The following is a 12095-nucleotide window of genomic DNA, read 5'->3' on the forward strand; positions in this document are numbered from 1 at the left end:
TATCTTGCACTATTTTATCAACCGATTCACACTAAACGTGGGTTTGCCTGTTATCTGTATTTAATTTTATTTAATGTAATAACGGTACAGTACTCTGCTTTTGGCAACCATTGTCCTTGATGGAAATATGTAAAAACTGTATGTTTCTGTTCTGTGTCTTGTGCACTGTTTGTTACACCCCATCGATTCTACTGATGGGTTGTTGTCGCTAATCTGCCGGGCGGACACACAGCTTTGAACTGGAGAATGGAATCATGTAGGACTTTCAAACTGACAGCACAGGGGCGTCGACCTCAAGGTCAGAGGTCAAGTTTTCTGAAAATGTCTAAGAAACCTGAGGACAAGGTCAGGTAGAACTTTAGAACAGGTACCACAGGTGTGTTTAGCACGAGGCTGAGGGGAAGCACTGGTCACCAGTAAGTTTGTAAAACAGGCAGCAATAAATTTAAATTAGGTAGCTGATTGAATAGCGTTAAGTGTGGAACAGAGATTTATATATATATATTATATTATGTGTGTGTGTGTGTGTGTGTGTGTGTGTGTGTGTGTGTGTGTGTGTGAGAGATTGGATCTCCTGTGTTTGAGGAGGAAAATGTAATTTAATCATCCTTCTTATTAACCTCTGTCTCTCTTCCACAGCATGTCTTTATCCTGTCTTCCTTCTCTCACCCCAACCAATCACAGCAGATGGCCCCGCCCCTCCCTGAGCCTGGTTCTGCTGGAGGTTTCTTCCTGTTAAAAGGGAGTTTTTCCTTCCCACTGTCGCCAAAGTTTGATTGTTGGGGTGCAGGATCTTTATCTTACGATATAAAGCATCTTGAAGTGACTGTTCCTGTGATTTAAATAAAATTCAACTGAAAGCACGAGACAGAGAATAATATTGATGATTTGAGAAACACTGAATCAAAGTCACATCATTAAAATTTGCATAAGAATATTCTTGTAAATATTTTTATGTTTAGTTATTCGAGTTAAAAGTTACACTGACTTTGGTATAAACACAAACTGGTGTTGGTGAGAGAGATCGCTGTGGTTCAGACGGCTGTTTACTCAGCTCCTCGCCGGAGATTCGTTAGACCAGTTGTTACATCATTTTCACGTTACTCCTTAAAAGGACCACACATGCATTACCACATGATTAACAGTTAGAGGAACAAATTCCACACACCAACACGAATCCCTATCCTAACGAGGACACACGCGATCTTTCTCTTAGTATTTATGTACGAACACAAAGCAAAGACGAAAACCGACCCAGACGCACGAACAGGTGCTGACTGCTCGTCGCTGCTTTGTTACCTGCTGCAGCTTTGACAGCACTCTGTGCGTCGGCGCTTTTGCACAGTAACTGTAACAGTAATGTGACGGCTCCGCCGCTCTCCTCCACCAGCACAGACCTGAAATCAGCTGCAGGAAGAAAGCATTCCTCTCCACCCAGTGTGCAGATACCTGAAGAGCCTTTGTAACATGAGTAATTATATAACTGTGACTGTAATGTGATTACTGAATTTACTGCAGTAATGTTACTGAAAACGTTCATGTGATTCATTTAGAGCACTGTCTGTTATTCTCCCTCATTTCCTGTTGTGCACAGTCTGCACCGATCACTCACCGAACACACGTGATTACATGTGATTACATCACACATCACAATAAAAGCATCTTTCGGTCCTGAACTGGAAACGTCAGTCCCACGCTGACTTCCCGGAGCAGCTCTCTCCGTCTCATCTTTCACCCTGTCAGGCCACCTCTGCGCTCCACACGTCGACTGAACGCGTGTCTGAGTCGCTGTCCCGCCTGCTGCTGTCAGCTCTTTTTGATTATTTCTCTGCCGTCAAGGATGCAAGCGAGATCAGGCTCATCTCGTCCTCGCTGGATCTTGGCAGAGGCCTCTCTGCATGTTAAACTCAGTCGGCTGCGTCACAGATTCAATTTGAAAGTTGCACAAACATCTGTGGAACAAACGCCTTCTTCAGGGACCGCTTCAGACCGCAGGGACAACAAACGCACGCCTTTATCCTCCTAAAACTTAAATGTACACCAACTGTGCCGAGCAACCTGGATGACAAAAATATCAGGATTTACAATTTGTGGTGTGATTTACACCAGTGTGTCCTGTTCAGCATCATTTCCTCGTTATACTGCAGCCTGCACCGCGCCTCTCCACTCCTCCTCAGGTACAGAACGTGAAAACTGGATCTGTGGGTAAAATCTGCAGGAAAGTCTCTGACTGCAGCCCGTTCGCTTTCCTTCCTGCAGCAGCAGCAGTTAAATGAATTCCTGCTCTCCACCTGCAGGCGTTCCTCCATCAGCCCTTCCCACGATGCACCTGTACAGCCTCCAGCTCAGAACCAATCACAGCAGAGGGAAATGAAGCTGCACAAAGCTGGTGTGAAATTCCCTTTAACCGAGGTCTGGGCTTTTTATCTGAATCCCTTTCATCTTGTTTCACAATGACAAAGAACATGTTTTGTCTGAAGGAGGCTCAGAGCTTCCACACAGACAGCAGCCTGCAGCCACACTCCTCATCTCAGAGTCGGTCTCAAATCCTTAAAAACTTCAAACCGGCCAAAGATTCGGATCACGCCCGAAGCGGTTTGATCCGACACTAAATACCCGAAACGTCACGAACGACCAAAAACTAAGCTGAGCTTTGCAAATGTGTGGTCAGAAGAAAAGGAGACAAGGTCCAAAGGCAGAACATGAGACACACATCATCCGCCTGATAAAAATAACTATAATAACCAATAACAACTATTTTAATTCTATTTTGAAAATACAAAATTGAGCACCAGTCAAAAAGGAATATTAATACCAACACTGCACACGGGGCCTTTAAAAGGTTACCAGATGTCAGATTTGCAGTCGTAGCCCTGATGGCTCAGCACCTCTGGGCTCATGTAGTACGGAGTCCCTGTGAAGGTGGTGGCCAGGTCACATGATCCCATCAGCAGGCAGGAAACACCAAAGTCACCTGGAAACATGAGAAGCATCATCCTGATGACTGATCTGCTGTTAAACTGAATCTGAACATCTAAAGAACCTGCAGAAGGTCCGTGAACACCTGGACCTGCACACGCCAAACACATGCTCTGTGTCACGGTGGGCCGATAACGTCACAGGTACATACATCCCACAGATACTGAACGATCCACAGACCTGCGTGATCCTCACCACGCTTTGCAGAAATCATAAAGAATCAATGAGCTGTCCCACAGGCAGTGAAGGTTTCCGGCACCACGCTTCAGACCCGGTTTCACCCTTTCCTAAGCTTCAGGTTCGGCCTGAACGATTTTCCCGCTTCCTTCCAAGTCTTCTGCTTTTTTGTTCTGTCTATAAAGAGCAAAGCTGCATTATTCACCTCCAGCAGCCCTCAAACAGCGACAAAAAGCTCTTCAGAGCTCGACGTGGGAACATCGCGCTCTGAGACCACGAAGAGCACCTGAGCCGAGACGTCAGAGGTTTAAATAACTTCTGTAGGAGCAACGGAGCCGCGGAGAGTCAGAGACACTCGGTCGCTCAGCTGTGAAACACACAATGAACATTTAAAGTTGGAGAACGCACTAATCCAATGGAAATGGACCAGAGTGTCTGCTACTGACCCCGACAGCTCCAAAGCAACAGCCAATGAGTGAATGAGCAGATCTGTGGATACAGATCTGGAACTTCTAATTCTACGCTGATGTATTTGAATATCTGATTAACATAAGGCTGATCGTGACACAGTGAGACGACACCTTTGCTGACAGCTACTGGAAACCACTAACTGTGCCGAACGTAACGCCGCTCACATGACTGCACAGTAGATCTGCAGCGTCTCTGTGGCGTCGGTGCTCCGTGTGTGCAGCTGGTAAACTAAACTCTCACAGAGTTCTGGTTCAAAACTGCAGACGGCAGCAGCAGCAACAATCTGCTGAGTTTACACTCCACACACTCAGCGTAAACCCACTTCCTCCCGCGTTACTACCCACTCGTTAGCTGGAAGCACGCTTCTATTTGCGGCCCTGTTTGTTGTTGTTGCTGTTAGTGAGAGGAAGAAGCCCTTTTAGGCAGCAGACAGTTTTGTAATACACGCACAAACGTGAGGAAAGTACCGCAAGCCTTCGCGGCAGCAGCAGCACAAAGAGGACGCTCACCGATTTTAACGAGGTTTCGTTTCAGGAAGATGTTCTTGGCCTTCAGATCTCGGTGGAGGATCCGCCTGCAGAGAGCAGCACAGCGGATAAAATGCAGGTTGCAGACTGAAGCCACTTCAATCTGCAATCATTTGTTCTAATATTAACCAGCTACAAATGTTACTGTTTTTGTGACTTTTTGTTGTCACCTAGAATCTCATTAAACCACAAAAACGTGTTTCTACTTAACTACCGAGTGTCAGCAGATAAAACATGTGGAGCAGATTCGCTTCATATAAAGCCAAAGACGACTTTAGAGGAAATAATAGAAAACTCTGCACCTGTCGTGTATGTAGCGAAGGCCGAGCAGGAGCTGGATGAGCCAATCAACGACCTGGCTTTCAGGAAGGCTCCGCCCAGCTCGTCTCACCTCTCCTATCTTACAGTCCAGATCCCGATCCTGAGGGCACAGCGAGGAGGAAGTGATGCGTCACTCATTGACTGAAGTGCATGTGTCATTACACTTCACTCCACAGTAGCAGCTCCTGAGTGGCTCAGGCTTGAAATGAAGGAAGCTTTGACAGCAGACCAGTTTGGGGGCGCCTGCAGCCAGAGAGCTTCACTCCAGCAGCTCATTAACGTGTGGCTGAAGCTCCAGCTACAGGTCGGTACTGCTGTTCGCTCTCAGCCTGGCGTGTTCACGTTCTGTCAGACTGATGCAATTAAAAGGAGCCGCACCAACTGCCAGCAGCAGCTAACTGCAGCCCGTCCGCTGATGTGCCGACGATTATAATCAGATTACTGAGATATTAAAGGAAAGTTCAAACGTGACATTTACGTTGCTGTGATTCCAGCTTTGTTTGCTCAGTTCTGGATTTTATAAGACGATGTGATTTCCGGTTTTTTCTTCGTCAAATCAGATTTTTCTGCTCACTCTATCAGGCTGAAGCAATGCCTCAGAGTCGTCCACAGCTCTGCAGGGGATTGTGGGTAATGGGGTGAACAGAAACAGTAGCTCTTAAGATCTCCAAAGGCGCAGCCTGTTCATGCTTAAGTGTGTTGAATTACACTAAATCCTCACAAAAGGCCTAAATATTGTTCAGTCTGTGTGTTTGTAGAACAGAAAACCAGCCGGTTGGCAGCACAGAAGCACGGGAAGCTTCGTGAACTGTTCTGCAGCAGTGATTCAAATCTTCAGGAGATGCTGAAGGAGGCGGGGGAGGAGGGAGAGAGCTGGGTAATGAGGGGGGAGGATCGCCGTCAGGTGACGTAAACGAGCGGGCGAGGGGGATACTCCGAGTGTGGGAGGCAGAGAAAAACACGAGTGGAGATGAAGGCAGCGTGAGAGTCATTAGTGGAGAGGCTGAGTGTGAAGACGGCACCTGGTGTCATCGAGACAGCAGGCGTGAAAGATGGCGTGGAGGGAGGGGCGGGGGGTTCGGTTTCAGGCTGTTGCTTCATTGTGTCTTTATCAGACAGAGGGGCTCTCCACAGGCCCAACGTTCGCTGATGCAAACCTGCAGATCTGCAGCTTTTGTCACGGTTGCTTCATTCTTACTTCCTCATGTGTTGTGACTGAGGTGAGGATGTTTTTGAAGAGCACGGCGGCCCCGGACAAAGAGAGCACTCGGTTTCACTGCAACGTCAAACAAACCAGACATGCAGGTGTAAGAAACGTAAGACAGGGAGGCATTTTAAACCCGATCAGGAACGAACTCTAACAGCTGCGTCGGGCAGGTTGGCTTAAGGCAGCTTGAACTCTGCGCATTACAGAAGGACAGCGAGTTAGCGCAAACCCATGTTCCCGTGGTAGATGACCGAGAGTTTGAACCCACATCAGGCGTGTCTCCCAAAAACAGGCAGTGTTTCAATCAAGCCTCAAGCTCCAAGGCTGAAAATGGGAACCATGCCGGCAGTGGGGGAGAACAGTCAACCCAAGCATGCTTTACCACCACATGTCTCTCTGGGACTTAAAACGCTCATTCAAACAAGCTGGTGTAGTTAGCTACGTTAGCTACTGTGAGTGATCTACATTCAGCTATAAATAAGAAGCAGAAAAGCAAAGCCTGCAGTTCCTCTAACGTCCACTTGAGGCTCCAACAGTGAGGTTAAAACAGGAGCAAACAAAGACTAGTTTCCTCTGGTCACTGCAACTGTTTTAAATCCTTCACATGTTCGTTTTTTAACACTTGATGGTTGCATTATTGGGGGCGTGGCCTCTTTAACTGGCGGCCGACTGTAACTGCTGAACACTGAAGGTCCAACTGAATTTACTGAGATTATTTTTGTTAAGTGAGGTTTTGGATCAAAGGGATTCAGTCTCTCCCTGTGAGTGCTCCTGGTTCCTGTTACCAGGCAGTACTCTGTGATTATGCAGAAGGCGGCTCTCTCCAGGAAGCTGTGGTAGAAGGTCAGTATCGCCGGGTGGTGCAGCTGAGACAGCAGCTGGGCCTCCTGAGTGGCTCTAACCGTCTCGTCGGGTCGAAGGTCACCCAGAGGAATCTGCTTCAGCACCTTCCTAGATGAGAGACACAGGTCAGAGGGACGTTCTGCAGGTGTGAAGCACCTGTTTACTGATGGCGTTCATGATGTTCACGGCAGGGAGCTTTTAGAAACGTTTCAATGTGAACCAGTGCCTTAAAGTTGAAGGATGCACACAGCGTACTGGGTAAGAACTTTGTGGAGCGATGATATTTCTGCAATAAAAACTGGTGGTCACATCCAGAGGGAGAGCGCACAGACTGCTAATGTCAGCACGAAGCTAAAAACTGGAGCAGCGTGGTCTCAAACCGCTCCCCCTCAGGGAGGTAATCAGCTGCTGCTCACCGAGCAGGCCGTCTCTCCAGCTCTTGTTAAATTGGTGAGCAGGTCAGCAGGCGAAATGGAGGCTCTGGTTTATTAGCTCCCTGCTCTCACCCCCTCGGCTTCACTTTCTGCTGTGAAGACAGCAGAAACGCAGCACGGGGTCAAAGTGGAAATTCCTCAGTTAAAATACGACCTGCTTACTGTGATTATGTGATTTTACTGGCCCGGACACGTGCTGTAGTAACTTTGGTATCTTAAAATACCAGTAAGACGGTTTATTTTCCACTCGAGGCACCGTTCAAAATTCTTTTATCCCATCTTATTTATCGCATACGAGCCCCTCGTTAAACGTCTGGGTGACTGATGATGTCATCACAGGCAGCTGTGGGTTTGCTGTCAAAGCAAAAAGTCCTGACCTGAAAACTGAAGCCAGCTTAGAAGCACCAACATCCTCCTGTGATGTCAGAAATAAAACAGTTTTGGCCTGTACGGCGAGTTTTCGGCTTCAGAGCAGCTGTATGGCAGCTTCATGTTGTAACTCATCAGTTTAAACGTCATTAAAATGAGGAGTTACAGCATCATGTTGCAACATGGCACAGCGGTGACTGTGTCCATCCTTTCTGTACAGTCTGTGGGGCTGTAGCAGAGCAGTGGCGGTGTACTTTAGTAAAGCTCCACTCTTGTTCTATCATTTCTTGTTTTCATGTTTTGTTTTTGTCATTTTAATTAATGCAGGAATCAGGTCACATTTCCATTTACCTGTCACATTATTTTTTCCTTTCTTCCTTTTTGAATCTTTTCTCCTGAGAAAAGGCAAAAATTTAAATAAAACAAGAGCGAGCTGTTTGTGAAATGTCATCTTGAACCCGCCTGAACCTTTTAGTTCAGGGAACGGGGGCGTCGTTGTCTCTGCGCCGCAGCTGCAGACTTTCCGCGGTGAAGGAAAACAGCTGGATGCTGTCGATGCTGACGACACATCAGTGATGTGGATGAGCAGAGTGTCAGTCATCATCCAACTGACACACACACTCACACTCAGAGACACACACTTCCATGAATCTGTAATCTCAGAGCTTTGATTCATAAAGCAGAACAGAAGGATCAAAGAGACGTGAGCTCTGATTTCATCCTGCACACGACTGAGGCGAAAAGGCTTTGTGCTGCTTTTCAGTCTTTTGTAGTTTTTTGCCTTTTTGTGCTTTTTGTGGGTTTTTTGTTGCTGCTTTGGTTTTTCTGAATGTCGTGTGCGTCAACTTGGATGAGCTTAGAAACCCTCCCGTGCTGTGATACACTTCACTTCAGTACTTAACGTTTACTCAGGATTATTCCACAGAAACTAAAACAGCAAAGTAAACTTCCGTCTGCACTCTGGTGCTCGTCTTTAACAAAGGTGAGAAATGAACCCAACACACCTTTAACCTGAAATATTTTTAATGCCCAGCAGGGGGCGACTGCTACCAAAAGGCTTCTTGTCCTGTAGAGGTGCATGGTCCTCTGTGACCTCACTAACACTGTGCTGATTTGCATCACATCACACTGGATAACACATGACGTCCACCGATCTGATCTGAAACAAAGTCAGGGCGCGTACATGTTGGGATCATCTTCTCTGTCCCACCAGAAAATTATTCAAAAAGTTCACGACTGATTCGAACGTGCAGCTTGTTAGTTTCCTGTAACAGAAATGCAACAAGTGGGTCTTTACTACGAACTTATTTGAATGTGATCACAGCTGTCAGACGCGGAAGTTAAATCCATCCATGCATCCGCTTCTCTTTTTCAGGGTCGCGGGGCCGCTGGAGCCTATCCCAGCTGTCATAGGGCGAGAGGCGGGGTACACCCTGGACAGGTCGCCATGTCGCAGGGCCAACACACAGACAACCATTCGCACTCACATTCACACCTACGGACAATTTAGATTAATCGATTAACCTATCCGCACTAACTGCATGACTTTAGATGGTGGGAGGAAGCCGAACAGAACATGCAAACCCGGCCTGATGGTGGAATTGAACTCACCCACATGGAAAAGATATATAAATCTTATAAAGTTTGTATCTGTCTTGTGTGAAACTTGTATGAAAAGCATACAAGAGTAAAAATAGATATAAGATCCCTTGAAAAATTATATAATGAAACTTGTATGTTTTGGATACTTACTAAAACAATATATGAAAGTAATGTGAAAGTGGCCACTTTCATGAGTAAATCATATACGTTTTTACCATTTCTTTTCCATATGGGCAGGACCTTCTTGCTGTGCGGCAACAGTGCTCACCACCGTGCCCTAAAACGATCTAGGGGATTTACGGTGGCCCTGAGAGGCCAAACGGACTGCAACTTAAGAAAACACCAGCAATAAGAAAAACGCTGCAAAAGCACACTGGTCCGTCGGCTTATTGTCTCCCCAGAAACACTTCCCTTGTGCATTTGGAAACCTATGTTTTCCTATTTCCGCTTTTGTTTTTTCTGTTTCCTATTTCAGGATATTTGAACGAGATCGCGGATACAAGCGGCAGAAATGAGCTTCCTCCGAAGGGTGGCTGGCCTCTCCCTTAGAGATAGGGTGAGAAGTTCGGCCATCCAGGAGGGGCTCAGAGTAGAGCAGCTGCTGCTCCACATCGAAAGGAGCCAGCTGAGGTGGTTCGGGCATCTGACAAGGATGCACCCTGGGCGCCTCCTGGGTGAGGTGTTCCAGGCATGTCCCACCGGGAGGAGGCCCCGGGGCAGACCCAGGACACGCTGGAGAGATTATATCTCTCGGCTGGCCTGGGAACGCCTTGGTATTCCCCCGGATAAGCTGGAGGAGGTGGCTGGGGAGAGGGAGGTCTGGGCCTCTTTGCTTAGGCTGCTGCCCCCGCGACCCGGCCCCGGATAAAGCGGATGAAGATGGATGGATATTTGAATCCATTCAGTTTACGCAGACCCACAGGACACTCCCACTGATTTCTGTTAAAGCCGCTGTCTTCAGCTTCATTTTAGAGGGTCACAAATGTGAGCCAACACAGGGGAGAAGCTTCCCGTTCAAAGAACTACCGGCTCAGCGGCGCCGTTACTGCCTTTGATTTCACGTTAAAGCCAAAAGGCTGCTGGGAAATCAAATTCACAGTCTGAATTTATAATTTATGGGCAAAAAAATCTATTTCATTCAGTTCTTTGAGCCCTCACTGTGATGTGCACTGAAAGGGGCTTTTCTTCAGCTGCTCACCAAGCCAGGAGCGCCGACCGTCCGTTGCTATGCAACTACGGAGAAAGGATGTTTGAAGTGCGACGCTCAGATGCTCCTGAGATCGTGTGTTTTTGTTTGGCTGAGAGCAGAGAAACACAAGCTCCGACCCTGAACTGTAAACCAGAACGAGACCAGAGAAGGAAGAAAGGAAGGAAGGAAGGAAGGAAGGAAGGAAGGATTTCAATCAGAAGTCATAGAGAGATTCGCAGTCACTCAAATGAACTCTGACCCTGACAGTCAGCAGGAGACACACCCACCAGCGAGCTACAGTAACATGAAGATGAAGTAGTTCCTTTTATTCGGACTCCACGATTTCCATCTGGTGACATCAAACATGATGTTTGTAATAAAAGCACCAGAGGAACAAAAACTACACCAAAAGGCTCCCGCTGCATTTGAACTCAGGACCTTCTTTCTGTGAGGCAACATTAAGAACAGAAACATGATGTGAGCAAGGTGAGCAGAGGTTACAGAGGCCGAGGGCGGAGCCAGGTGAGATACACAAGCTTACAGCTCAGGGTTCAACCCCAGAGCTGCTGCTCTACCCTCCTCAGTGGAGAGCGTGATCCTCCTGTGTTTGTACTCAGGGGCCACGACTGAGAGCAGGAAGGCTGCACTGAGGGTCATTAGCACCCCCCAAAAAATCACTGGCTGCCCTCTGACACACCTGGAGGCCATCACCAGATCCTCCTGTCTCAAGTAAACCAGGGCCATCACAGGTGACCCCGCCCCCCACCTGTTTGACCCACTGCTCTCTGGTCTGCGCCTCAGGTCAGTCAGCTGCCACACCTCCAGACTCACTAACAGCTTCTCCCCCGACCCCTGCCCACCAATCTGAGTGACCCTCATCACTCAGGACGCTCACACAGACTCTATTAACTCTTTGTACTGATTTCAAACACTCCTGCTCCTTTCTCCTGCTTTTTTATTTATTCCTGTCGTCTAATATGTCTATTTCACTCCTGCACAGTTGCTGTTGAGCATAATAAATTGTTGGTATAAGAGAACAAATCGTTTTGATTGACTTTTCAGACATAAATGATTCAAACACGTCGCCAGGTGAAGCTTCCTCTGGCCTGCTGCGACGTTCCACCTGTCCCTCAGGTGATCGTTTTATCTCAATGCATCCTCCAGCGTCTGAGCCTCTCCGAGAGGCCGCCCAGCTGGCTCCTACAACTTCCTGCTGAAGGGAAAGCTTAACAGGAAGTGGATAAATCAGCACAACAGGAAGTAAGATTTTAGAGCCTCAGCAGGCTGGACGAGCACAGGCAGCAGTTTGAGACATTTGAGCACACTGATCAATCACTCAGACAGATTATGAGTTCACAGGACACGAGAGAAATGATGGGAGTATTATCGGGCTGCTCTAAAAGCTCCCTGAAACGTCTTCAGTTGAACCAAAATGCCACAGCAGGCGTTTTTCTTCTCATTGGCTTCCTGTTAACTGCAGATTTTTTCCACATGTAGTCCTGAATAATCAGGATCATAACATTAAAGACCTCACAGTTCCTCATCAACCTAATAAAGGACTTCTTTCTCAGACTGCTGATTTATTTGTGGTTTCGAGAGTTTCTAAAAGTAGAACAGGAGGCAGAGCCTTCGGCTTTGAGGAGCTGCTGCAAAGAAACCGCGACTGGGGGAGATCAAGAATAAGACTCCGAGGACCCGAAGCAGGTGTGTACGAACCTTTGGAGCAGATCTCAGGTGAATTCAGGAAGTTTGTGCTGAACGAACCTGAGCGTGTTCTGTCAGAGACTGAAAACAGAAACTCCAGGTGTGGCAGAGACGATGGAGGTCACACAGCTGCTCCTAAAACCTCAGAGGAGACGAGCTCAGGTGAGTCACTGCTTGCATCATGTTGTCTGTGTGAGAGCGTCACTGTACAGCCAGAAGTATGTGGACACGATTGTATTCTGGGTAAACAGCATTCACACATGACATCCATG

At 47.4% G+C, this 12095-nt stretch overlaps 1 protein-coding gene across 1 annotated transcript in view; it reads right to left on the reverse strand.

The window, feature by feature from the left end:
* Positions 1 to 12095, reverse strand: part of nek11 (NIMA-related kinase 11) — a 52485-nt gene that overhangs the window by 27746 nt on the left and 12644 nt on the right. Inside the window, exons 3-5 of the mRNA XM_085472616.1 lie at positions 4457 to 4575; positions 4137 to 4201; positions 2848 to 2974 (exon numbers count right to left, since the gene is read on the reverse strand). Coding sequence (XP_085328742.1) covers positions 2848 to 2974; positions 4137 to 4201; positions 4457 to 4575 — 311 coding nt within the window. The remainder of the gene's footprint in view (positions 1 to 2847; positions 2975 to 4136; positions 4202 to 4456; positions 4576 to 12095) is intronic.

Source organism: Copadichromis virginalis, linkage group LG11 (assembly GCF_057382275.1).
Source record: "Copadichromis virginalis isolate Kocher_CV1m ecotype Utaka linkage group LG11, C_Virginalis_male_GT1.1, whole genome shotgun sequence".
Taxonomy (NCBI): domain Eukaryota; kingdom Metazoa; phylum Chordata; class Actinopteri; order Cichliformes; family Cichlidae; genus Copadichromis; species Copadichromis virginalis.